The sequence below is a fragment of the Rhinolophus hipposideros genome, assembly GCF_964194185.1.
Source record: "Rhinolophus hipposideros genome assembly, chromosome: 25".
NCBI classification, from domain to species: domain Eukaryota; kingdom Metazoa; phylum Chordata; class Mammalia; order Chiroptera; family Rhinolophidae; genus Rhinolophus; species Rhinolophus hipposideros.
In genome coordinates, this window is record NC_138071.1 from 30334843 (window position 1) to 30358480 (window position 23638).

General features: G+C 47.7%; 1 protein-coding gene across 5 annotated transcripts in view; it reads right to left on the reverse strand.

Annotated features, from left to right (window-relative positions):
• PTPRN2 (protein tyrosine phosphatase receptor type N2) overlaps positions 1 to 23638 on the reverse strand; it is a 406465-nt gene that overhangs the window by 345631 nt on the left and 37196 nt on the right. For 4 of the 5 annotated variants that reach the window (XM_081038718.1, XM_081038717.1, XM_081038716.1 and 1 more), the window contains exon 2: positions 17129 to 17179. In XM_081038718.1, the coding sequence (XP_080894844.1) occupies positions 17129 to 17179 (51 nt within the window). Of the gene's footprint in view, positions 1 to 16715; positions 16905 to 17128; positions 17180 to 23638 lie in introns of all 5 variants that reach the window. The other variant, XM_081038715.1, reaches the window with a different exon arrangement.

Below are 23638 nucleotides of genomic sequence, written 5' to 3' on the forward strand. Positions count from 1 at the left end.
TTGGGTTAACAGTCCAATTAATAAGCCCCTATTACGTTACTTTGCGATTCCTGAGGTTGCAATACTGCATAATGTACTCAGAAGCTTAGCATTTCATTATTTCACATCTTCAAACCTAGAAGCAGGCAGTGCTCTATTTCAGAGGCCACTCCTGAGACGCCTCTACAACACTCATGCTGAGACAGAGTTTTACTCCCTCTAGTCTTTATTCCACAAGCATTTGCTAAAAGGCCAGCATGCTGGTAACTGGCGTGCTCTTAGGCACCTGAGCCCGTCCCTAGCGCCCCAAACCTAGGAGGGAACGAGCCCTGTTATTACGGGCTTCTGCCACATTTGTGTCCAAGCACTTCGGTGAGAGAGCACAGAACAGAGAAAGCATTCTCTACCCGGAAACAGCTGCTTTCTTCCCAAAACAGGCAAAAAGTTCACTTCACACCAGAGGGCCAGCCCTGGGGCTCAGAAGAGCCACCTCGAGGTCTTGCGGGCAAGGTGGGCACCCTGGGAAACAACAATCAACAGGAGAAGCCAGCGGTGTAGCAGGTCCCGCAACCACAGACTCCTGTGAGCAGCTACCGTCAGCTCCCTTGGGGGCTCTTTCCAGAACACAAATCCGGGGCTTGTCTTTGGGGGTGGGGGCCCAGGACTGGTTCGGAAAGGTCAGCACACGCTCCGCCCTCTCCATCGGAGGCAGGTGAGGTCAGTGTGTGTTGCAAGTCTGGCTTATGCTTTTCATTAAGGAGGCACTTCCAGGAAAGGAGGGCTTCCCAAGTACTACGCCTAGTCATTTACACGTGAGTTCTTTTTCCTTCCCAAAGACACAGGCTGTCATGGATGTGAATCACAAAAACACTCTAATCCAAATGGCTTCCAGAAAACTAAACTCCCCGATTGCTGGCTCCTACCTCCCCTCCTTAGCATCCCTATCTGGGAACGTGTAATGCAACGGCATCTTCCTTGGCCATGGGTGGCGTAACGCCTGAGTCAGCTTCCTCCCTGTTTCCTCCCGACCCACAGCACGGCCGTGTCACAGAGTGACAGACCACAGGGACGGCAGCCCTCAGGAATAAAACACCCCACGTTCCAATACAGCCACGCAGAGAAATGCCACCTACTGTCTTCCTGTAATTTCCAAAATCGATGAACCTTTCAAAAAGCAACCATACGACACTTCTTTCAGCATCTCCTGGTGACCGAATTCTGTGTTTGAGTTCAAGTTCATTTCTGAAGTGACAATTCTCATACCTCCGTAAGCCTATAATTTCAGGCTTCAGAATAAAAATAGACCTGTTGTGCCCATTTACCAGTGAGTAATACATTAGTTTACACACTACACGCTATGATTTAGTCTCAAGTCTTCAGATAAAAATGTCAATAGAATCATACAAGGAAAACTTTAACCTGTTGCACGTTACTGAGACCCACCACATTAAGAAATAGGAATGTAAGATTTGCTTTGTATCTTGGAGCCCTCAAATTTATTTTTAAATTGGGGTAACAAGCTCTGGGTTTTTGAACCCTAAGCAGAGTATTACTTTTCATTATTCATGCAAAATGCATGGACAAAACAGTATCTAAAGTTTCTGACATATTTTCCTTTCTGTACTTTGCCCAAGTATGAGATGTCGAGAAGCAGATTTCCTGTGATGTGCCTCAAAAATAAATGGAAAGAAAAAAATGTAACAGATGGCTCGGATTAAATTTGAACAGTGATAAGTAGTGGTGTTTAGGACAGCTGGGTAATGCACTCTTTGCTCAGAAACATGTTTGATCTGACACACAAAAACAATCTTACGGTTTCCATAAAAGCGAAAGAAAAAATGAAGCTGAATAATGGAGTAAATTGCTGGTTTTCTCTCCAGTATGTTCTCTGCTGCTTTGAGAGCCATATGTTCTGTTTGATATAAATGGGAAATACTGAAATTTAAATTTCTTACATTTAAAAGTAGTGATCAAACATTTATGCCACATACTCATCAATACTTGTGGGGGAAAAAATTACTATTAGCCCTAAGGTTTGGGGTAAGACAAGAAAAGAGTGTCTGAACCCTAAGCCACTTAGGTCCTCCTTCCTTGTATCAGACCTGTGAAATATTCTCCAGCTCAGATGGAGACCAAGTTACTCTTTAACAGGTAGTTCAGTCATTAGCAACCAATAAAAGGTCATCACAGAAATACTTCAAGAAAACCCACTAGTCAAAGAATACCTGCAGAAAAGTGTCATTCATTAAAAAGCAATTTTGCTGGAATCATTCATTTCACAAGCTTCCTGTATCTTGCCTCACAGCTCGAAAACTAACAAAGCTGGCCTATAACAAAATTCAAGTGCAACCAGGAAAAGTCTATAACATAAAAAATGTAAATGAGAATTCAAACCCTGGGGGCTCCCTACTGAGGAAGGACAACGGCTGGGGGGCTCTCTGGGTCTGAGGAGACTTAGAACATGCAGTGAGAGACTTCAGCACATCCCGTCAACGGCAGCTCCAAAACACCGTCTGATTTCCTGAATCACAAATTGGACATGGAAGTGAGCTGAGAATTCTGAATCTGCCAGCTTCTCATTCCACATTCACATTCTCATGCATGTCTCCAAGGAAGTAAAACAAAAGGAAGACAGAGACAAGGGATAAGAAGAAAGAGACCCTCTACTACACTTTGGGAAGCGCAAATGCCACTGGAAACGCCGTGACCTGCAGCACTGTGGTGGCAAACAGGCTTGCAGGGCCACTGAGTCAGACCCGGTGACAAGGCCACTCCTGAGTTACCAGCCCAAACAAGCTGGGGTTCCGTGTATCTGAATCTCATCTTTGTGGCAGAGATGGAGACTGGCAGGCACACCAGTTCCTGACCCTTCTCCATAGACGACAGGTGAGGGGGTGCCAAGGCAGCTTCCCGGACGGGAACGAGACACGGCCAGAGAGCTGAGGTGAGCGCCCCTTAAAATGCAGTTACCTCAAATACTGCCACTTTTTAAGATGCCACAGGAAAAGCTTGCGCAGAGTGAAGCTTTGGGGATCATGGAGATGGGCCTGTCAGGCTCCCTCCTCTTGGAGATGAGGAAATGAGAAGCATGACTTTACAGTACTGCTAAGGCCAAAGAATTACAGCCAAACTGGCACCTGATCATAGAAAGAGCTAATAAGTGTTGCGTCCTCTGTGCTCAGTAGTTTACATTATTTCACGTGGTCCTCACAACTCCCCGCTTCTTTGCACTTTACAGATGGGGAAGCTGACACAGTGAGGATAGGGAGCTCTTTGAAGGTCTCGGAGCTGGGAGGGGGCACGGCCATCCTGGGAGCCCTAGCCAACCCCCCCACTCAGCTCTGCCACCCCAGGACGCTGAGCGGGGTTCACGAGCAGAGACTCACACTTACACGTGGCCGAGGAGTGCCCTGGGACACACGGCGCCCCCACACGTGGCCTCAGAGACCCCAGGCAGCAGGGTGAGTGGCAGTTGTACGCTGGCTGCCCCAGCAGAAGGAAAGCCTCGATAAAACAAGTAGTCGTCTTGATTCCCGTCAGATGCCATGGAATTCAGTCCAGGAGGCCGCAAGGCACCACTTTCTGAACCCTCTATGAACATCACTGCTCCTCAGCCCGTAATGACATCGTGGCTTTGTGCAGGTGCAAAAGCACCATGAGCACTGGAGGTCCCGTCGTGCCTGGAGCCTCCTCCTGCAAAGGTTTTCTGTGACACTCACCTCAGACAATATCTTTAAGGCCCCTCGAATACGTTTAAAGCATTAGGAAAACAAACCACAGCTACAGAAAGAATATTTTTATAAATGTTTTATTACAATATCACATGCATTCCCAAAAGTGCACACGTGAGAAGTGTCCTGCCCGATGCATTTGTACAGGGTGAACACACCTCTCAGACCTGGGCCGGCCCAGGAGCACCCCTGCCCAGCTGTCTCCCTGCGGTTGGCTCGGCGGTTTGAACTCAGCCAAGTGCAGTCACACTGTGTGCATGTCCTCTTTTGTCACTCCCTTGCATCTGTGAGGTTTACCTGTATGGTTTGTGTAATAACAGCTGATTTTTTTCTCTATAGTATTTCATTTTATGAAAATCCCACAATTATACATTCCTCTGCGACTGACATGTAAGTTATTTCCAGTTTGGGGCTATTATAAATCACACTGCTAGGAACAATCTTGTGCATGTTTTTTTGTATATCTATGTGTTTCTATTGGGAATATATCCCTAGAAGTGGCTCATAAGGAAAAAGCATACATACCTAGGTTTGCCACTTTATCTGAATTTATAGGCAACAGTTGTTCATAATATTCCTTTACTGTCTTAGTCACGTCTGTAGGAGCAATAGTGATGCCACTTTTTATCCCTGGTGTTGGTGGTTTGGTCTCTCCCTCTTTTATTCTTGATCAGTTTTGCCAGAAATTTATATTAAAATATGTTTAAAGAACCAACGATTGACTTTGTTCATTATCTCTGCTGTACATTTGTTTTCTACTACAGTATTTTTTGCTTTTTATTATTTCCTTCCTTGTCTTTCTTTTGAGTTTGATTTCCTGTTCTTTTCCTAAATTCTTTAAATGGGTATTTAATTACTTATTTTCAACTTTTCTTTTCTAATCAAGCATTTAAGATCACAATTTCCTTCCAACCATATCGTTCACTGTATCCCACAAATTTCATAATGTTGTATTTTCATTATCATTCCGTACGAGATATTTTCTAATTTCTGTTGAGATGTCTTTTTTGATATATGGGGTATTTAGGAGAGCACTACTTAATTTCCAAACATTTAGAGATTTTCTAGGTATCTTTTCATTACTGATTTCTACCTTAATTCCTTAAGTCATAGAAATACTCTGAATGATTTCAATCCAAGGTTTGGTATCTTTCTTCTTTTGAAAAGAAATCTCCGACATTATCTCCTCCAACACTGTTTCTGCACCATTCTCTCTCCCATTCTGGGAGTCCACTCACACAACTTTTGCTGTACATCCCATGTGTCTCATAGACTCTTGTCTGTCATTTTTATTAGCCTGGTTATTTCCTACTGACCAACTTCCAGTTCTTCTGCCACGTCCAATCTTTTGTTACTCCCATCATTAAGTTCCTAAATTCAGTGCGACTAGAGTCCATTTACCTGGTAAAATTGTCTATCTTGTTATCTATTTTCTTGGACATGTTAATCACAGTTATTTTAAACTGTAAATGTGATAAATACAACAACTGTCTGTGGACGTATTTCTATTACCTATTTTTGTGTCTCGGTCTTAGACGATCATTCATTCACGTATGAAACTGCAGACAGAGGCTCTGGGTAATTTTATCTTTTTACCTTCAACTTCAGTTAGGCAGCCAGATTGGGGGCAGATCACTGAATTCAATTAGGCCTGACCCCTGTCATTCTTGTAAGGGTCACTCTATCTTGCATTTACCTGCACATCTAGGATGTAACTCATCAGGCTCTCAGTTGAGAGCCTGGGGTATGTGCTATGACCCCTCCTTCTTAGGAGTTCTTGAATTCCAATTTTATCTCTTCAGTATCATGAGACTGTCAAAAGTTCTGCCCTGCTATTCCATACCTTTCTGGTTAGCCATTAGCCACGCAACTCAAGAATTAGGCAAATGCCTCATGGGAGAAAGCCATATGTGTTAAAATCTCTGTACCTATTTGTCTTTAGTAGAAGAGAACTTTACATTTTGGTGATCCACTGTATTTCATGTGGTTTCAATTGCATATCTGAGATTTAATAATTAGGTTGAACACCACATTACATATTTCTCAGTCATTTGGATTTCCTCCTTAGAAGTTTCTGTTCAAATGTTTTGCCAGTTTTTTCTTGGTTGTCGTTTTCTTAATAATTTGTTGGGATTCTTCATATATTTCAACTGAGACCTTTGTTTCCCCGAAAATAAGACAATCAGCACTAATGTGTCTTTTGGAGCAAAAATTAATATAAGACCCGGTCTTATATAATATAATATCGGGTATAACATAACATAACATAATATAATACCAGGTCTTATATAAATTTTTGCTCCAAAAAACGCATTAGAGCTAATGGTCCGGCTAGGTCTTATTTTTGGGGAAACATGGCATGTGTTAAAAATATCTTTTCCCATCTGTCACTTGTCTTTTAACTTTTTTAGTGTCTTTTTTATTAAAGGATGTTCTTGATTCTAACATAGGTAAAATTATCAATGTTTTGCTTTACGAGTAAAGCTTTTTATGTTCTGTTTCAAAATCTTTGTCTACTTTGAGGTCATGAAAAAGTTATATTCTCATCTAAAAATCTTTATAGCTTTGCCTTTCACATGTAAGCATATAGGAGTTGCTCCTTCTGAAGGAAATTAGGTCCAATTTCATTTTCGTCTAATCTGGATTCCAGTTGTTCTGCATCTGTTTCTTTCATTCAAAATGTCTTCAGATCTTTCTATATCAGCACATATACAGTTCCATCTTGAGGATGAACCATAATTTGAAGAATATTTAGGATGTTCAGTCCAATGTTTCAAAGCTCCATTTTATGTTTGATTCTTTACACATGTAATTGCACAGAAGTGGGCCTGCTGAGTTAAGAGTATGTGCATTTTAAATTTTCTTAGATATTGGGTTTTCTATCATACTTAAAAACATTAATTTCCTCTCAAAATTATTAAAAATTTCCACAAGTTTCCTTCTAGTGCTTATAAAATCCCATTATACTTTTAAGTCTTTGAGCCATCTGGATTTTATTTTGGGGTAAGGAGTTTGGGAGAGATCCAGCTATATATTTTCCAAATGTCTGGCCAGTTGTCCCCAAATCATTATTGAATAATACATTTTTCCCCACTGATTTAAAATGTCATCATTACCATATACTAAATACCCATATGCATTTGGGTCTATTTCTAGACTTTCTATTTTTTTCCTTCAATCTGTCTATCTATTCGTGATCACAAGCACTCGTGTTTAAACATTCCGTCGTCATAAAGCACCACAGCCTGGGTTGGTCTGCCCTTGCCCCTGCATACAACTTCTCTGGTTCACAACTTTCCTGTTTAGCCTATTTACTTATCAACATAAACTTTAAAACTGGGATGCTTAATTTCAAAGGAATTTGTTAATGTTTTGTGTGATCACTTAAACATAATGGTGAATGCAGAGGCAACTGATTACTTTACAATAGTAAAGCTTCCCACCCAGAAACGCTGTCTTTCGGACTGTCCGGCTCCCCTCGCTGAGGTCTCCTGGAGAGCCTGTGCCTCTGCCTCTGCTCCTTATACCCGCGCCCGCTCGCTGTCCCCACCAAGGGTCACAGGCTTGCTCCTGAAGCACTCCTTGCAGTGTTTGCTTACCAAGGGTAACTAGCAATAACTTATCTCAGTTTTCTGATGGCCTGAAAATATCATTATTCCCATTGCCTTGTAGAAAGGTACTTTCTCTGAGTGTATTAATAGAATGTTAGGTTGGAAGTTATTTTCTTTCAGTTCTATGAAGATAGAATTCCATTATCTTCTAGAATCGCGTCCCTAACTCTGGCCCCTTGCCCTCCATCAGCCCCTGAGAAATGGTGAGTGAACTGTCAGGGAAAAGCAATTTTCTTGGGTGCTGAGTGCAAATCCACTCCTGAGGAGGAACACGGAACCCACAGGTGCCCGGCCCTGGAACAGGTGCTTCCTTCACAGGTTGTTTCACTGGCGATCAGGAAGCCCAGCAGGCAGGCGCCGCTCGTCAGCTACAGCTGGGGTGGCACCCGCTCAGAGCCTCTATGACGTGGCCTTACACCCCACAGCCTGATTCCAATCTGGTCGCCTGTCCCCAAACCCGCCCTCTTGTCCTACTGACAACAAGAAGCGCCATCCATGAGCCCCTAGGGATCAGGGAGAACCGAAAACTGGAATTTCCTGCATTCTCAGGTGGGAGTTCCTTTTCCCTCTGGCATCATCTCCACTTTGCGAGAAGTACTTGCAGCCGACCTGCATCCTCTTGCCTCCTCTGACAGCCTGTGCTCTCGTACCCACAGAGAAGCGCCACCCTCCCAGCCCCAGCTCACAAGCTCACTCCTGTCCAGCGCCCGCTGACCCCAACCAGAGACGCAGTCCTTCCAGGAATTCCTGGAGCTCCTCTACGCCCCTGCAATGGCCCAAGGGCTGGTGCAGGACTCTGCTTGCTGCAAAGTGCTGTGAGGTTGCAGATGTTTTAAGGTATAGAGGCCCAGGCCGCAAGGCCTGCCACTCGGCTGACACTCCTTGAGCTGCCCAGTGAGAAAGATTCTGGCCTCACTTCCCAGGACAAGACTGGCCTCTGAGCACACCCTGGCTATGGCACAGCTGACAAGCAACTCCTCCCAGTCGCACTTCCTGACCCGGGGCAGCGGGTCCCGCCCTGGCACAGCGATCTGAGCCCTGTGGTCAGCTCCACTTGCAGCACAAGGAAGCCGGGGCCCCAGGTCACTACCCCAGCTCTTGGCAGCCTCGCTGTGGCCACAGCCCTGTCACTGCAGCTGCCCGCTCACAGACGTACAGAACCCACCCAACATCCACTGTGAAGGAGGCCCACATGACCTCCCAGATTCTGAGAAGAAACTCTCTGAGAGTAGGGACTCAATAAATAGATGGTGTGAGTGAGGTCTAGAGGGCACGAGGATAAGGACACCAGGGAAAAGTGACCAGAAGCTTAGGAAACACAGACAAAAACCTCCTAAGAAAGGAGTGGCCCAAATACACACGTGCAGAAGGGCACAACTCGGGGCGGCTGGGAGGCAGAAACAGGAGCCTATCGGAACTGGACAAGGCCTGGCACAGCCCCAACATCAGAAACTCGCTTAGGATCAACTTGTAACCATGGTTACAGAACAAATAGTATGCTCTTAACAGTGGAAATACCAATTTGGCTGACAAAGCCTGGAACACGGGTGGGAGAGACGAGAAAGGGGGTGTCCTTGCCTTATGGGGAGCAATGATAAAGCCGTGGCTGTCTCAGTGGGGGCAGGGCAGAGAGGGACCAGGCCCTATAATAAGACATGGCGGGAAGCATGCCTCGTGAATAAATGGAGGCATCACCCCAAGATCTCAATGAGAACAGTCAGGCAGTGCTACTGGGGCAGGGGGAAGCCAGGGTCTGCTGCTTTTTATTATACGTCCTGTCAACTGGCTGCTGCAAACCACACATATGCATTACTTTGATCAAATTAATTGCGGGAATGTTGAGAGCAACATGTCTTATAAACACACAGTAAATACTAATCGTTGCACTGGCGTGTGCTTGGCACCAGCTCTGTGGGTGCCAATGGAAACACCTAGAAGCATCAGGGAGCACAACAGTCAAGACCTCTGCCCCTACAGCTCACCGTCCAGGGACAGACAGACCATAAGGTCTCCTGGAGAGCCTGGACCACAGTGTGAGTAACGCCCAGACTGGTGACAGATGCCACAGATAAGGCAAGGCAGAGAGGGTGAGGGTTGGGGATGGGCCGTGTGGAATGGCCAGTGTCACTGAGAAGCCCATTGGGAAGGAAGGTGAGGGCTGCAACGAGAGGAGGTGGGTGCAGTGGGGGAAGGGACCCCAGGCACTTGTGTTCCGGTTGGAGGAGAGAAGAAAGGAATATGTAAATGGATGAACACCGTCAGGGAAGCAGCGGGATGCATGGATCAGGAACAACGTGTACTGTGCTGCCCTGACGCGGAGACTATTTCCACATTTTCTGAAACTGGAAAGTATGCAGGCAGCCCGAGACCCAGCGCCGACTGGACCCCCAGGCACTGTTGTTCGGCCAAGACGAAGCCGGGGAGGTGCCTGCGGATGCCCGGCAGTCTGTAAACGTCACTCGAGTACTCGCTGGACGCCAGCAAGCTGAGCCAACGCCCGGTGACAGAGGTGAACAGGAGCGACCCCTAGACCGCTCGAGCGAGACGACTCCCCACTTACAAACAGATGCAGCTGTGACCAGCCACGGAAAAGTGGCGACAGAACTGCGATCAGAGGACACAAATGTGAGTAAGCAGCGAAGGTTACGGAGGAGACGCTGCCTCTAATTAGGGTAAAACTACGCGAAGGGAGAGAAACATGTAAATCTGGGAGGAAACTGAAGCAAAACAAGGAAATTGAGTGTTTATCTCTGTGACCACAATGGTTCTTACATCTTAGCTTGATATCTTAAGGAGTAAATGATTTTGTTTTGCACCATAACTTATTAAGGAACAGCTAAGGAACAAGTAATTTTATCCATTTGTATCCCTGTATTTGCAGGCTGGGAATGAGCTGGACGTGGGCACGTGGTCTCTGACCTGAGTCTACAGCTGGAGAGCCCACGGTCACGCGTGTGGTCACGTGTACTTATCCTGGGGATGCACTTGCAGGCCTTGAAACCAGATGCCCTCCCTCTTGGCCAGTAGTCTCCCTGGTGTTTAACGATTCTGTGCAGTGACAGAAAAGATGAGAAAAGATGTCCACAAACACAGAATTCACCTCCTTAGGACCTTACATGGCTTATGTTGAAGCCACTGCCCTCCAGAAATGGGGTGACTGTGTTGCGAAAGACCCAGGGCCCCAGATCTGGCCTTGTTGTTGGGTCAGGTCGGGTCATGTTCCGTGTTCCATTTCGGCCAACTGCTCACATTCCCGGCCCCGATCCTGTTTCTCCCGGACAAAATAACAGACTTCCAAGCAGCCAGGTCTAGGCTGGAACCAGGCCTTTGTGGCTCAAGTGGAATAAAGTACATGAAATCTCCCATAAATTGTAAAACGCCACCCAAATGTTAGCAATAAATTGTGGCATTTTTAGTCTTCCTGCGTCCTGGGCTAACATCCTCAATAAGGAAACACGGAATGCTGTCACTCAATCAGACCACGGTTATTGACTTAAGACAGTTTTGCATTACAATCTCAATTTCTGAAATGGCAAAGTTATCATTTGCATGTCCACAGAGAAATATCATTCATGCTAATGATTTCCTGCTAACAAACCATGAAGTAACAATGAGGAGACTGAATCCCACCCCATGCCTTTGGCTTTGTTGCACAAAGCACAGCTAGCATGTCAGCGCAGATGTCTTGGAATTTGGGGGGCTGGAAGGTTACTCAGAGATGGTCTGCCCAATGGCTCTCAACTCTGACTGCACACTAGAGTCACTTCACAGAGCTTTAAAAAAAAAAGAAGAAAGGAACAAAGAGAAAAAATGCTGAAGCCGGGTCACCGCCAAGCTTCTGACTCAACTCTGCCAGGCAACAGCTGGACACCAGTATTGTTTAAAAGCTTCCAGATGTTTCTAATGGGTAGCCATGGTTGGGAACCACTGATGAGGCCAAACTCCTCATTTTACAGGGGGGATATCTGATGCCGTCAATGGAGAAGTGATATGAATAGAAGGTCAAGAGAACAGTTGGTGGCAGAGCTCAGACTGGCCCCCGTCTCCGGACTTCCAGACTAATGTGTTTGCACCAGAGTTCATGACCCCATTGTGTGTACAAAGGTATACATGCACGCACACACATGTGCGCGTATACACACACACATACACACCAGATGAATCGATGACATCAGGCTTTCAGATTAGGAAAATGAAAACATTAAGCCACAATGCACAGATTGAAAATATGGAAAGTTTGGGTTGAGTAGTTCTGTTTGTGATTCCTTTGAAGAGTGAAGTCACAAAATATGAATTGTTGACACACTGTGGTCTGTGACAGAGCAGCCTGCCAGCCCTGCTGGCATAAGCAGCGCATGACCCCTGTCCTCGACCCAGTTGGGCCAGAAGGAGACACGTGACTCAGTGGTTTAAGTCCAAAGCCTGGCCTAAGCCAGCCCTTTGTTAATCAATGGAGTTGACGCTCGCACGCTCGCACTAGACACGGGAGGCCATCGGGAGGTACAAGTGGCCCCCGCCCTGTGCCACCACCTTCAGGGTCTTGTACTGGCTTGAGGGCATTTCTGTCCCCTGAAACCAATAAGAACAATGAAACCCTACCCAAGGCATCAGAATCGCCGAAGAGCATTTGTTCATGCCATGCGGCAAGTGAGAGAAAACCTACCACCACCACAATGGCGTCTGACGGGCTGGAAATAATAAACAAGTGGAAGAATTCCATTTGGAGCAGGTTACAATCAGTTAAGAATATAATGTTTTATTTTAACTGGGTGAAGAATACAAAATCTATTCCCTTTTGCTGAAGAGCGGACTAACCAACAGGATGGGACGACGCAGAAAGACAACTGTGTGCTTTCCTAGTCGCCTATGGGATTCTCTGCTTTTGGTTTATTTAGTTTTATGACTTACATTTGGGTACCTTTCCAGAATCTCAGCTAACATGACTCAAGGGGACATCCTCAGGGCGGTCCCCGAGACCAGCCCCACCCTCTGCATCACAGGAGGTCAGCAGGCCAGAGGCCGCACCAGGCGCTGGAAACAACGCCAACACGGCATCGTCTCCCACGGACCGGCCCACGGCACCACAGGCACCGATGTGCGCAGGGAAGCGAGGGCAGGAGAGGGCCGAGGCCGCGGGCGGTGCAGACGCTCGGAGGTCCCGCCCAGCACGTCACGCGGAGCAGGCAGAGTGGGGTCAGAGGACACAGAACCGCTGCACAGACCCAAGGCTGACCGCCGCGGAGGGCAGGTGCCAGGCGGCCCGGGGATGTGTGCTCCTCCCACTGTTCGTTCACAATAAATCACTCACGTTGCTTCTCCAGTGTTGACCAGTTACCAGGCCACACCAGCGAGGACCACATCCGGTCGTTTCAATGCCAACACGTGTGATGCCCCGAGAACATGCAGAGGCAGAGTGTCTAACACAGGAAAGCCTTTTCACCCATTGATTACATGTGCCAGCCCAGACACAGAAATAGTCAGCCCGGGTCTCTGAAAATTCAGGGACTGGAGTGCTGGGAGCGAAGAGCGAGGTGTGCACCACGCGCCTGGGCCGTGTCAGCTGTCTCCGCTCGGGCTCCAGTGCGCATGACTCCTGACTCAGTGGGTCCATCTGCTCTGTCTACTGTGAGGCGGCCCCACCCTGGAGGCTGAGACGTGAACACACGCTGCAGTAGTGTGTAAGCTCACTCGCTCCTATGCTGTGGGTGCAACGAGGGGGAAGGGGGAGGGGATGGTGTGTGGGTGTAATGAGTGGGGGGTGAGGGATGGTCGGTGATGCTCCTCCTTTTCCTTTATCCCAACAAACTGACAAAGAAGAGCCTGCAAGATAGGAGGGCCTGCTCACTTTCTGAACACGTGTGTGTATGTGTGTGTGTGCACAAATGGAGCTAAATCCATTTTAACTCATCTCAAGTCATTAATGTGCTGGCTCAAATTACCTTTCTTTTCCTGTTGATGTGTCAAATTAAACTTTGCTTCACACCGTTTAACTCAGTAATTAATTTTCTTTCCCTTTTAGGTTTGATGAATTGGAATTTGGAGTGGAACAAGACTCCTGGTCACATGAGTGACACAATCCCACATCTCTGGACTTCGAGTCTGCGTGTGAGGTGCCCACTGGCCCTCTGTGAAGACGAGGGGTGTGATCCTGCCCACAGATCCAGCCTCAAGCGACACAGACTATTCCAGCAACTCATCACCAAGGACGACACAAAGTGAGGCTGTTCAGCGTGCTACTGGCTTGATCTTTCTCATGAATCGAATGGCGCGAGGAAACCCCTGGCATGCCTCTATTTAACGTCCCTGGGAAGCGGTCTGGCAGGGCACATGACAGCAGAGATTTGGTGGCAAGCAGGGATAGGATGGAAACGTGTCCCTTTTTATTCTGTATGTTTCTAAATTATTTGTTTTGAATGAGCGTGTGTCCATATAGTCTGTGTATAATACATTTTCAAAGCAATGCATGATTAACCTAAAAGGGAAGAGCAGACAAATGCTCTCGTGACTGCCATTTTCCCGTTTTATAAAGTCACCGCTCTCAGGCTCCTTCCCAGAGCTGGCCACGGGAAGGCTGAAGCTGTCCCTGGCAGGGACGCACCACCTCCCAGCACCTTGGCCCAGGAAAGGGCCGAGTACCAAGCACCAAGCACTGAGGACACAGTCCACTGCGGTGGACAACCTGAAAGGCTGAGGACACAGCAGGGGAAGCTGCCCCCTGGAAGGACTTCCTTCTCTGACCCCAGACAAATGGCAGCCAGGCCCTTCAGTGGGAAAGCATTTGTTGAGTGAGTGGATAAAAGGATGAATGGACAAGCCTTAGTCGTGTTTCCACAACACCAAGCCTCTGCACAAGAAACTCACCAGCCTCCAGCAAAGGGCAACATGCCAACGCTCATATTAACTCCCAACAGCTGCTCCAGGATTGCCCAAGACGGCGAGGGGACAGGCCTCACGCGTGAAGCTCACACCCTGCAGACCCAGCCTCTACGCCCTGCCGCACCCCTGAACACCTTGACCCATGGATGTACAACACCATGAACTTGTGAGGAATCCAGACAAAACTGCTACAGACGAGCTCCTCGGAGCCTAGAAACAACCCCACAGGCCGCTGTTATCACCAAAACAGGGGTATCGTCTCCCCCAAAGCGCTCTAGTGAGGACTGGAAGGCCGATTGCTCAAAGCCTTACCACGGCCACTCAGCCTGCAGCTCCCTGGAATCAGCCTGACGCCTGCAGGGCCCCACCTGGCTCGTCTGGCGGATCCAGCACAGCCGGGTCTCCCCCGGGCCCAGTGGCCTCGGTGTCCAGCCCACACGCTCTCCGCGGGCTCACGACTCATGTGGCAGATTGTACGGCTGCTGCCTAATCTCTTTTTCAAACCGACTGGACTTTTTCACAGTCTCCCACTTGTCACATTAAAGCTTCTTATTATTCTATTTTTTTCCAGTGCAACAAACAAAACAGCTTTGTTTATGAAATCTGCCACAGTGTGCTGGGTGCTCCAGCAGGTCACAACCAGCAGTGGGCAGACCCAGCTTGTGATCACAGAACACAAAATGAAAACCCAAAAAAGAAGTGTTCTGAGAACTTCCAATAAAAATATTGATTTGGTCTGCTTCCTCCTTTAGAGCTCCACAAAGCTTTAGAAAGAAAGGGAGAAAGGAAGAGTGGGAAGGGAGGATGGAGGAGGGGGGACAGTGGCTCCTTCCCATGCTGGGGGCTCAGGAGCCTGCTGCTCAGGACCAGCAGCCACATGGAGCTCCCAGCCCCACAAGGGCCCACACAAGAACAAGGCCACACATAGGACTCAGCCTGAGACCTGAACCCAGGGGGCCTCTCCCAGGTTTGGCCTCAGTGACCCCCAAACCCAGCCAGGCCTACTGAGGCTCTAGATGTGCCCTGAGGCTGTTTACTGGCCTGGAGTTGCCATGCTGCAGGGACGGGCGCCGACCCTCCCCAAGCCCCAGCAATCCCTCCCTGACCTCCTGGCCCCCAAGGGTGTCCATCACTGGACTCCCTAGGCTGTTTTGTGCCCAGGGTTTTGCTGAGTGCTAACTCCAACCCGGAGACCACCTTCCAGGTCCATCCATCCACCTGCCTACCCACCTCAGGTGCCCAGGACATTTCCAGCACAAAGCCTCCATCTGTGGCCAGAATAGGGGTCTCATGGTTCCCCGATGGCCGCCCCCTGCGTGGGGCTGTGGGCTTGGCTGGAGTCCTGGTCAGGGCCTAAGGCAGCAGGCTTTAAGCAACCTGCCTGTCAGAATCGGCTCAGCAAACTGACATGTCTTCATTAGATTAGTTCTATTACAAAAGTAACATGTGATTGCTTTAATAATTGAAGCAATGCCAAGATATTGAAACAAAAGGTAATAATGCCCCCATGTACACCTCTCCGAACTGCCCCAAAAGATGCCAGTGGTCATCTAGTCACACAGGGAGGGAAGCACACGGACATCTACAGGATTTCCCAGAAAACAGAACGACATTATAACCACCGCTTTGCAACTTACCTGTCCTACGTACCACATAACAGACATTTTCCTGGTCAGGAAATAGACATTTAACTCATTTTTAAGTAGCTGCATGCTATTGCATACTAGAGGGCCACCATAATTTATGAAACCATTCTCATACCGGCAAACTTCGGTGTTACAGTTTCTGCCACTATAAATGCTGTTGTACTCCTTTGCTTGTATACATGTGACTCCCCAAAATAAAATATCGTATGCTTTTCTTTCCATAGGTCCCAGATCACAGTCATAAAGACGGTTACACTCACACACTTAGCAGCACTGCATGTCGGTGCTCATTTCCCTGAGGTCTCACCAGCACTGGGTGTCACTCACCTTTTGGCACATCTGGCAATCGGATGGTGTGGTTTATAACTATAGCCCCCAGTTAATTATTGTTTGGGACAAATGGACTTTGGTGTGATACGTAGGCCATTTTCATTTCCTCTTCTCAAAATCACCATTCACATCCTTGCCCGCCTTCCTACCGAATTCTTTGCCTTTTGCTCCCAATGTGCAGGAGTGTCATCAGACACATCCACCCTGCTGTGCCGCCATCACCTCCCCCATCCCCAGAGCTTCCTCATCTTCCCAAATAAACGGTCCCCCAGGCCCCCGGCACCCACCATTCCACTTTCTGTCCCTAGGAGGCTTCCAGGAGGCAGCCCTTCTCTCTGAGTACGTGTCCCTTCTGAGAACCACGAGGTAGGAGGCGTGTATCCCCACCCCTTCCAGAGCCCCACCCCAGGGAGGACTCCAGGCTCTGGGGCCTTCCGTCCTGCCTTGTGGGTTTTGAGCCCTACCCAAAAACACAAAGCACCAAACGTTTTCCTCTCCGCCTACTGAGACAGGAAAACGGGTCCAAAGGATGAGAGACTTGCCTACTGGCAGAAATGAGCGGAGTGTGACAAAGTGAGGAAAGCTTCGGGGCAGGTCAGCGAGGGAAGGATCAATGCTGAGGGGTGACGGCGGGCAGATGGCCGTCTGGATGGCGTCTCGTCTGCTCATCGGCAGGGCTCTGGCTTCCACCATCCACTGTCGCAAAGCTTCTCATGAATCATCTTAAAAGACTGGGATAAGACGCAGACGCATGTACACGCATGTGAAGGTCTGCCCCACTCCCACTAACTTCCCACTTTCTCCCTTGTAGTAACAGCCAGAGAAGCGTCAGCTCCCGGGCTCTGCTCATGCATGAAATGCATGAACATCACCTCGAGCCTTGGCTGGCACGGTGACCCTGTCCTTGGGGTCGCCCTACTTGGCGAGATAAGGTATGCCCAGACTGCACACTCACCGTTCACACAGGTCTCAGACGATCTGCAAAGGCCTTCGTCCAATAAGCAGCCTGCAAGGGAAACAGAAACCAGAAATGAGTCAGAGCCGCAAAGAGAAGGACCACATCCATTCATCAGAGGCCGAGGCCGCAGCCCGTTCCCCAGCCCACACACAGGGCTCTTTGCGTTTGCTTTTTGGACATGATTCCGGCTCATCTGGAAGCCAGATCATCAGGCCCTGGGCTTGGATCAGTGAGAGGACCGGCTTCTCCACTGGGAGGACGCGCTCCCACACATCCTGTCCCTTCCGGCAACAGGGAGAGGCGTCTGCCCCAGGGGACCTTCCGGTGAGAAGCTGAGGGCTGTGAATGGGCCATCTCTGCAGACACCTCTTTGTCAGAGCCCCCAAGGAGGCCAGACGCCTGGGGCTCTGTCAGCATCTCACCAGAATAGAGCCTCTGGGTCCTTCTCACACATTCTGTGCCTGACACCCACTAAGTGCCTGCCGAGAGTGGACAGTGCCTGTACTGCGGCCAGGAACAGAAAGAAGGGGCAGAGGGAGGACACACGTGCTCCTGAATATCACGGAGTCTGTGCGCCAAGAATGGCTGAGAGGGGCGGCCGGATGGCTCAGTTGGTTAGAGTGTGAGCTCTGAACAACAAGGTCGCCGATTCAATTCCCACGTGGGAGGGTGTGCCCTCCCACTAAAGATTGAAAACGGCCATTGGACTTGGAGCTGAGCTGTGCCCTCCACAACTAGATGGAAGGATGACGGGCTGATGGGCCCTGGAGAAGCACTGTCCCCCAATATTCCCCAATAAAATTTTTTTAAAAACTGAGCAAATATAAATTATAGCTATTTAAAAAACAATGGCTGAGAAGCTATGACTGGGGTTTCCCTCTTTTCCGAGGATGAGACTGACAGATTTTAGGAAGAATCTGAGGTAATTTCATCACAGTCGTTTGGATCTTCGTCTTTAACGCGTTACATGTCAGCACCATTGTGTGTGTCCCACTAAGGACACAACCAAATGACGGGGACAGAGAGGAGAGATATGAAACTATCACAGTCCAAGTCTAGCTGACCATAAAGCGGTGACCCTGTGGTATGTTAGTACGTACCCTTCAGAAAAGGCTGGGGGTCAACAACATCTGAAAAATGGGAGCTGCGCGGAATGCGTCTCCCTCAGAGCCTTCAGAAGTGCAAAGCAGCACCCTACAGACGGTGCGTGCAAAACGACTGAAATGCAACCCTTCCCCACGCGCTACTTCACTGGGGTACAGCCGGCTAGACCAGGGCCTCACAGGGAAGGCGGGTGCGGCCTGCGAAAGTCTCCCTGCTTTGGGATTCCGCCCTAAGCACCCGAAGGACTGTTGAAACGCGAGTTGCTGGGCCCACTCAAGTTCTGACTTAGCAGCTGTGGGGTGGGGCCCGAGTCTCTGCTTCTCTAAAAAGCTCCAAGAAAGCCGGTGCTCCCGGGACCCCATTCCCAACACAGCCAGTCAGGCAGGTTCCCCACATGGGTCCACAGTGTGGTGAGAGGCTCTGGGTCAAGTGCATCTGGAACATTCCACACCTCTCTTGGAAGGTCAAAATCCTTAGGTGTTAAGGATTCGGGAGTTCGTCTTGTAATGAGAATTGTATCAAATTTGTTTAATCTGATGTTTTCCTATTTCTACTCTTTTTATAATTTTTGAACGATGTCATTTTTGTGCACGTAAACAGCCCATTTAGTGAGGACACATGGGGGAAATGATCACTGTTTCCTCCTAAAAGAAACTGCTTCCTTTATAATCACTTAGGGTTTAGTTTCAGCTCCTTTCAAATCCTTTCCTGCCCTGTTACAGCCAGGTAGACAACACGCCGCTTCACACCGTCTCACCATCTGAGAACCATGTGCTCTTCCGAGTATCAGCAGACAGCGCCCACATCTCCTACAGCTTATGTATGACTCCACCAACCAGGACGAGATGAATGGGCCAATTTAGTGTCAGAATAGCCTGTCTGCTGCTGGGAATCCTGTTCCCAACCCCACCACCGAAGGGTGAGGTTCATTCTTTTAAATCCTCCCATCCCAAGTCTGGGAAGAAGAACCCTAGAGAAAAACAGATTTGCTGACAATTGCTAGGTTTCTCACCTCTGACAACGGCTACTCTTATAAAAAGCAAAGCTGTAAGCTTTGGAAAAAGACAACAGAAGCAATGAGAAAACTTAGAAATAATAGCACTAAACACTGAAAATTCTACCTGGAGCATTGGAAAGAGCTCTTGCTCTAAAGAATAGAAGGTTCTAGATATTGTCAAACTACATGTTCTGTCTGCACTTGTTTACTTAAACCGTTATTGGGGATTTTTCGTATTTTAAAAGTCTAGAAAATTAACAAAATGCAGAAAATCATAAGGAATAAAATGACAGTTACCTCATCACCCAGAGATAACATTCTTATTAATATCTTGGCTTTCAGTCATTTTTCTTTGTGTATTTAGAAGAGCTAGAATCATGCTGTACATATGTTTTTATAACCTGCACTTTTTATTTATAATATTTCATAAAGAATCCCGTCCTTATCATTTCTTACCATCATGAATTTTAATCACTGCATAATAATTCTATACACAATCTATTTACCCAATCCCCTCTTGAAGTAACTTTACATTGTCTACAATTTTTCCCGTTAAAAATAATTCTATAATCAGCAATCTTGATTATAAGTCATTGGGGCTATCTCTGGTATTTTTCCCTTAGGATAAATTCCTCAAAAAAGAATTTCAGATGTTTAAAAGGTGCCTGTGTAAGCCTTTAGAAAGTCTTTACAGAAATTGCCTCTCGGACCGGCCTGGTGGCTTAGGCGGTTAGAGCTCCATGCTCCTGACCCCAAAGGCTGCCGGTTTGATTCCCACATGGGCCAGTGGGCTCTCAATCACAAGGTTGCTGGTTCAACTCCTCGTGAGTCCTGCAAAGGATGGTGGGCTCTGCCACCCCCTACAACTAAGATTGAACACGGCACCCTCTTGGATGGCTCAGTTGGTGGGAGCGCGTCCTCTCAACCACAAGGTTGCCAGTTCAATTCTCACAAGGGATGGTGGGCTGAGCCCCCTTCAACTCACAAAGGCAACTGGACCTGGAGCTGAGCTGCACCCTCCACAACTAAGACTGAAAGGACAACAACTTGACTTGGAAAAAAGTCCTGGAAGTACACACTGTTCCCCAATAAAGTCCTGTTCCCCTTCCCCAATAAAAATCTTTAAAAAAAAAAAAGAAAAAGAAATTGCCTCTCCCCAACATACAATGAGCTGCCTTGAAACCTCAGCTTCTCGTTTGTGACAGGATTGAATGTCGCCCCTCCTGGCCTCAGTGGGCTGCAGGGAGAGCTCCAACCTAACAAGGCCGAAACAACCTGAAGCCTGCAGGAGGAGTGTCACCGCCCTGTCACTGGGGGACATGGTCCTTCCCTCCTCTGCATCACTGGGGTCTAAGTCTGAACCATTGGGAGTCAAAAACACATAAATAAATAAAATGCAATCCGCTCACGGGCACTTCTGGCAGAAGGAAGCCTCAGACGCAGCCGTGGGTTGGGGTCGCTAATGCAGTTGAACACACACCCTGAACGGCCCAGGAGAACTAAAAGCTCTGTGTTCACGCACCTCGCAGAATCCTTGCGGACCAGTCCCCAAGCTGACCTTTCCCCAGAAGACATGTAATTACGTGCCACGGGGCACTGGCCAACGGCCAAGTCATTCTTGTGAGACGAGGAAAAGGATGAGCCAGAGAGACGAGCACAGAGGGAAGGAGAACCAGGGAGAGGAAAGGTGCCCCTGGTGACCTCGAAACCTTCCCTAACCTCGGAGCCTCAAGGATTTCACCTGCACGTGTGGATAAGGCATCGCTAGCCCTGCATCTGCTAACCGGGAGCTACAGCTTCTGGTGACACAGCTCCGGCCTGTGACGCTTCCGAGTGTTTGACACACATTAGCACACCAGAGAAACCGAGGGCTGACGCTCCATCCAGGGGGGCATTCAGACCCAAGCGCAATGGCAAGGAAGCTCATGTGAGCTCCAGGAGGGGTGTGGATTTTGGAGGTAAAAATGGTGGTGGGAGGGGAGATGAGTCTCTAAAGACAAAAGGTAAGGGGGATGGAGGCGGAGTAAGGGGGGGAGGGAGAGAAGGAGGGAGGTAGGAAACAGGGGAGGGGAGGAGGGAGGGAGGAAAGGGGAGAGAGAGAGAGAAAGGGAGCGAGAGCGAGAGAGATTGAGAGCTCGCACCAGCAACATGGAGGAGGCTCCAGGACAGGCAGCTGTCTGGGGCTGCGGTGACCAGCACCCCTTTCCCCTCGGGGCCGTGTCCAGGGCTGGCTCCCAGGGTCTTCGGTAAATGACTGCAGCCGTACCCCTATGAACCTTCTCTCCTTGCTCACAGCACTTTCGTCACCGCAGTTTGCTGCTGGGATGCAGGCCCAGGCGACTCCTCCAGAGAGGGAAGCAGACAGCTGACAAACACACACGTGCTCTGTGTCCCCAAGCACAGTCACCACTTCAGGGATAGTGCAGCGACATTGGCGGAGTCAATTCCGTAATGCAGTTCAGGCCCATCTCTTTCCTCTCCAAGAAGCAGAGTTAAAAGATCAAGGAACGCAGACCCAGGGTTCAGTCCAGTTGCAGAGAGCAAGACCAGAAGAGAGCATGAGCGTGGAAGTCCACTCTCCAAGCGTCTTTCCCTTCTAGTTTCCACGACTCGTTTGTGTCTATGCCAAGGGCTCTGCTGAGAACGCACCACAGGAAAGGGAGAAACCGGTATCCAGCAGGCAGAGCTGACCTCGAGGGCAGCACACAGTGAGGATGACAAGGTGCACCCTGTGCTTTGGTGTCGGCAGGTGGGCCTGCAGCCCTGGGTGGCCACACATGGTGGGGGAACTGAAGGTGACACACGAGCAGATGTGTCTACAGGTTTGCACAGGAGAAATGATGGGCGATGTGCATGCTCTTTGCTCCACGCCTAGCGGAGTGCCGTGAGCAATTAGGTGCATCTTACATTCTAATTCCACTCAGCAAACATTTATTCAAGGTCTCCTACAGACCTTACATAAAAAACAGAAGTCCTTGCCAGAGCAATCAAGCAAGAGAAAGAAATAAAAGGCATCCAAATTGGGAATGAAGAAGTTAAATTGTCACTCTTTGCAGATGACATGGTGCTATATATAGAAAACCCTAAAGACTCCACCAAAAAGCTATTAGAAACAAGCAACGAATACAGTAAAGTTGCCGGCTACAAAATCAACGTACAAAAGTCCATTGCATTCCTATATACTAACAATGAAATCTCAGAAAAAGAAATACAAAAAACAATTCCTTTTGCAATTGCAGCAAAAGGAATAAAATACCTAGGAATAAACTTAACCAAGGATGTGAAGGACCTATATGCTGAAAACTATAAGACATTTTTAAAATAAATTGAAGAAGACACAAAGAAATGGAAAGACATTCCGTGCTCATAGATTGGAAGAATCAACATAGTTAAAATGGCCATATTACCCAAAGCAATATACAGATTTAATGCAATCCCATCAAAATCCCAATGGCATTTTTTAAAAAAATAGAACAAAAAATCATCAGATTTGTTTGGAACCACAAAAGACCCCGAATATCCAAAGCAATCTTAAGAAAAAAGAACAATCCTGGAGGTATCACACTGCCTGACTTTAGCTTGTACTACAGGGCTACAATAATCAAAACAGCATGGTACTGGCAGAAAAACAGACACATAGACCAATGGAACAGAATTGAGAACCCAGAAATAAAACCACATAAATATGGACAGATAATTTTTGACAAAGAAGCTAAAAACATACAACGGAGGAAAAACAGCCTCTTTAATAAATGGTGCTGTCAGAATTGGATAGCCACGTGCAAAAGAATGAAACTGGACTGTTCTCTGTCACCATGTACCAAAATTAATTCAAAATGGATCAAAGACCTAAGCATGAGATCTGAAACAATAAACTGCATAGAAGAAAACATAGGTACTAAACTTATGGACGTTGGGTTCAAAGAGCATTTTATGAATTTGACTCCAAAGGCAATGGAAGTAAAAGCTAAAATAAACAAATGGGACTATATGAAACTTAAAAGCTTCTGCACAGCAAAAGAAACCATCGACAAAATAAACAGGCAACCACCTGAATAGGAGAAGATTTTTGCAAACTGTGCCTCCGATAAGGGGCTAATATCCAAAATATACAAGGAACTCATGAAGCTCAACAACAAAAAACAAAAACAAAAAATCCAATTGAAAAATGGGCAGAGGACCTGAAGAGACATTTCTCCAAAGAGGACTTATAAATGGGAGATAGACATATGAAATAATACTAAACATCACTAATCAACAGAGAAATGCAAATAAAAACCACAATGAGATATCACCTCACCCCAGTCAGAATGGCTTTCATCAACAAGACAAATAGTAACAAGTGTTGGGGAGGCTGTGGAGAAAATGGAACCCTCATACACTGTTGGTGGGAATGCAGACTGGTG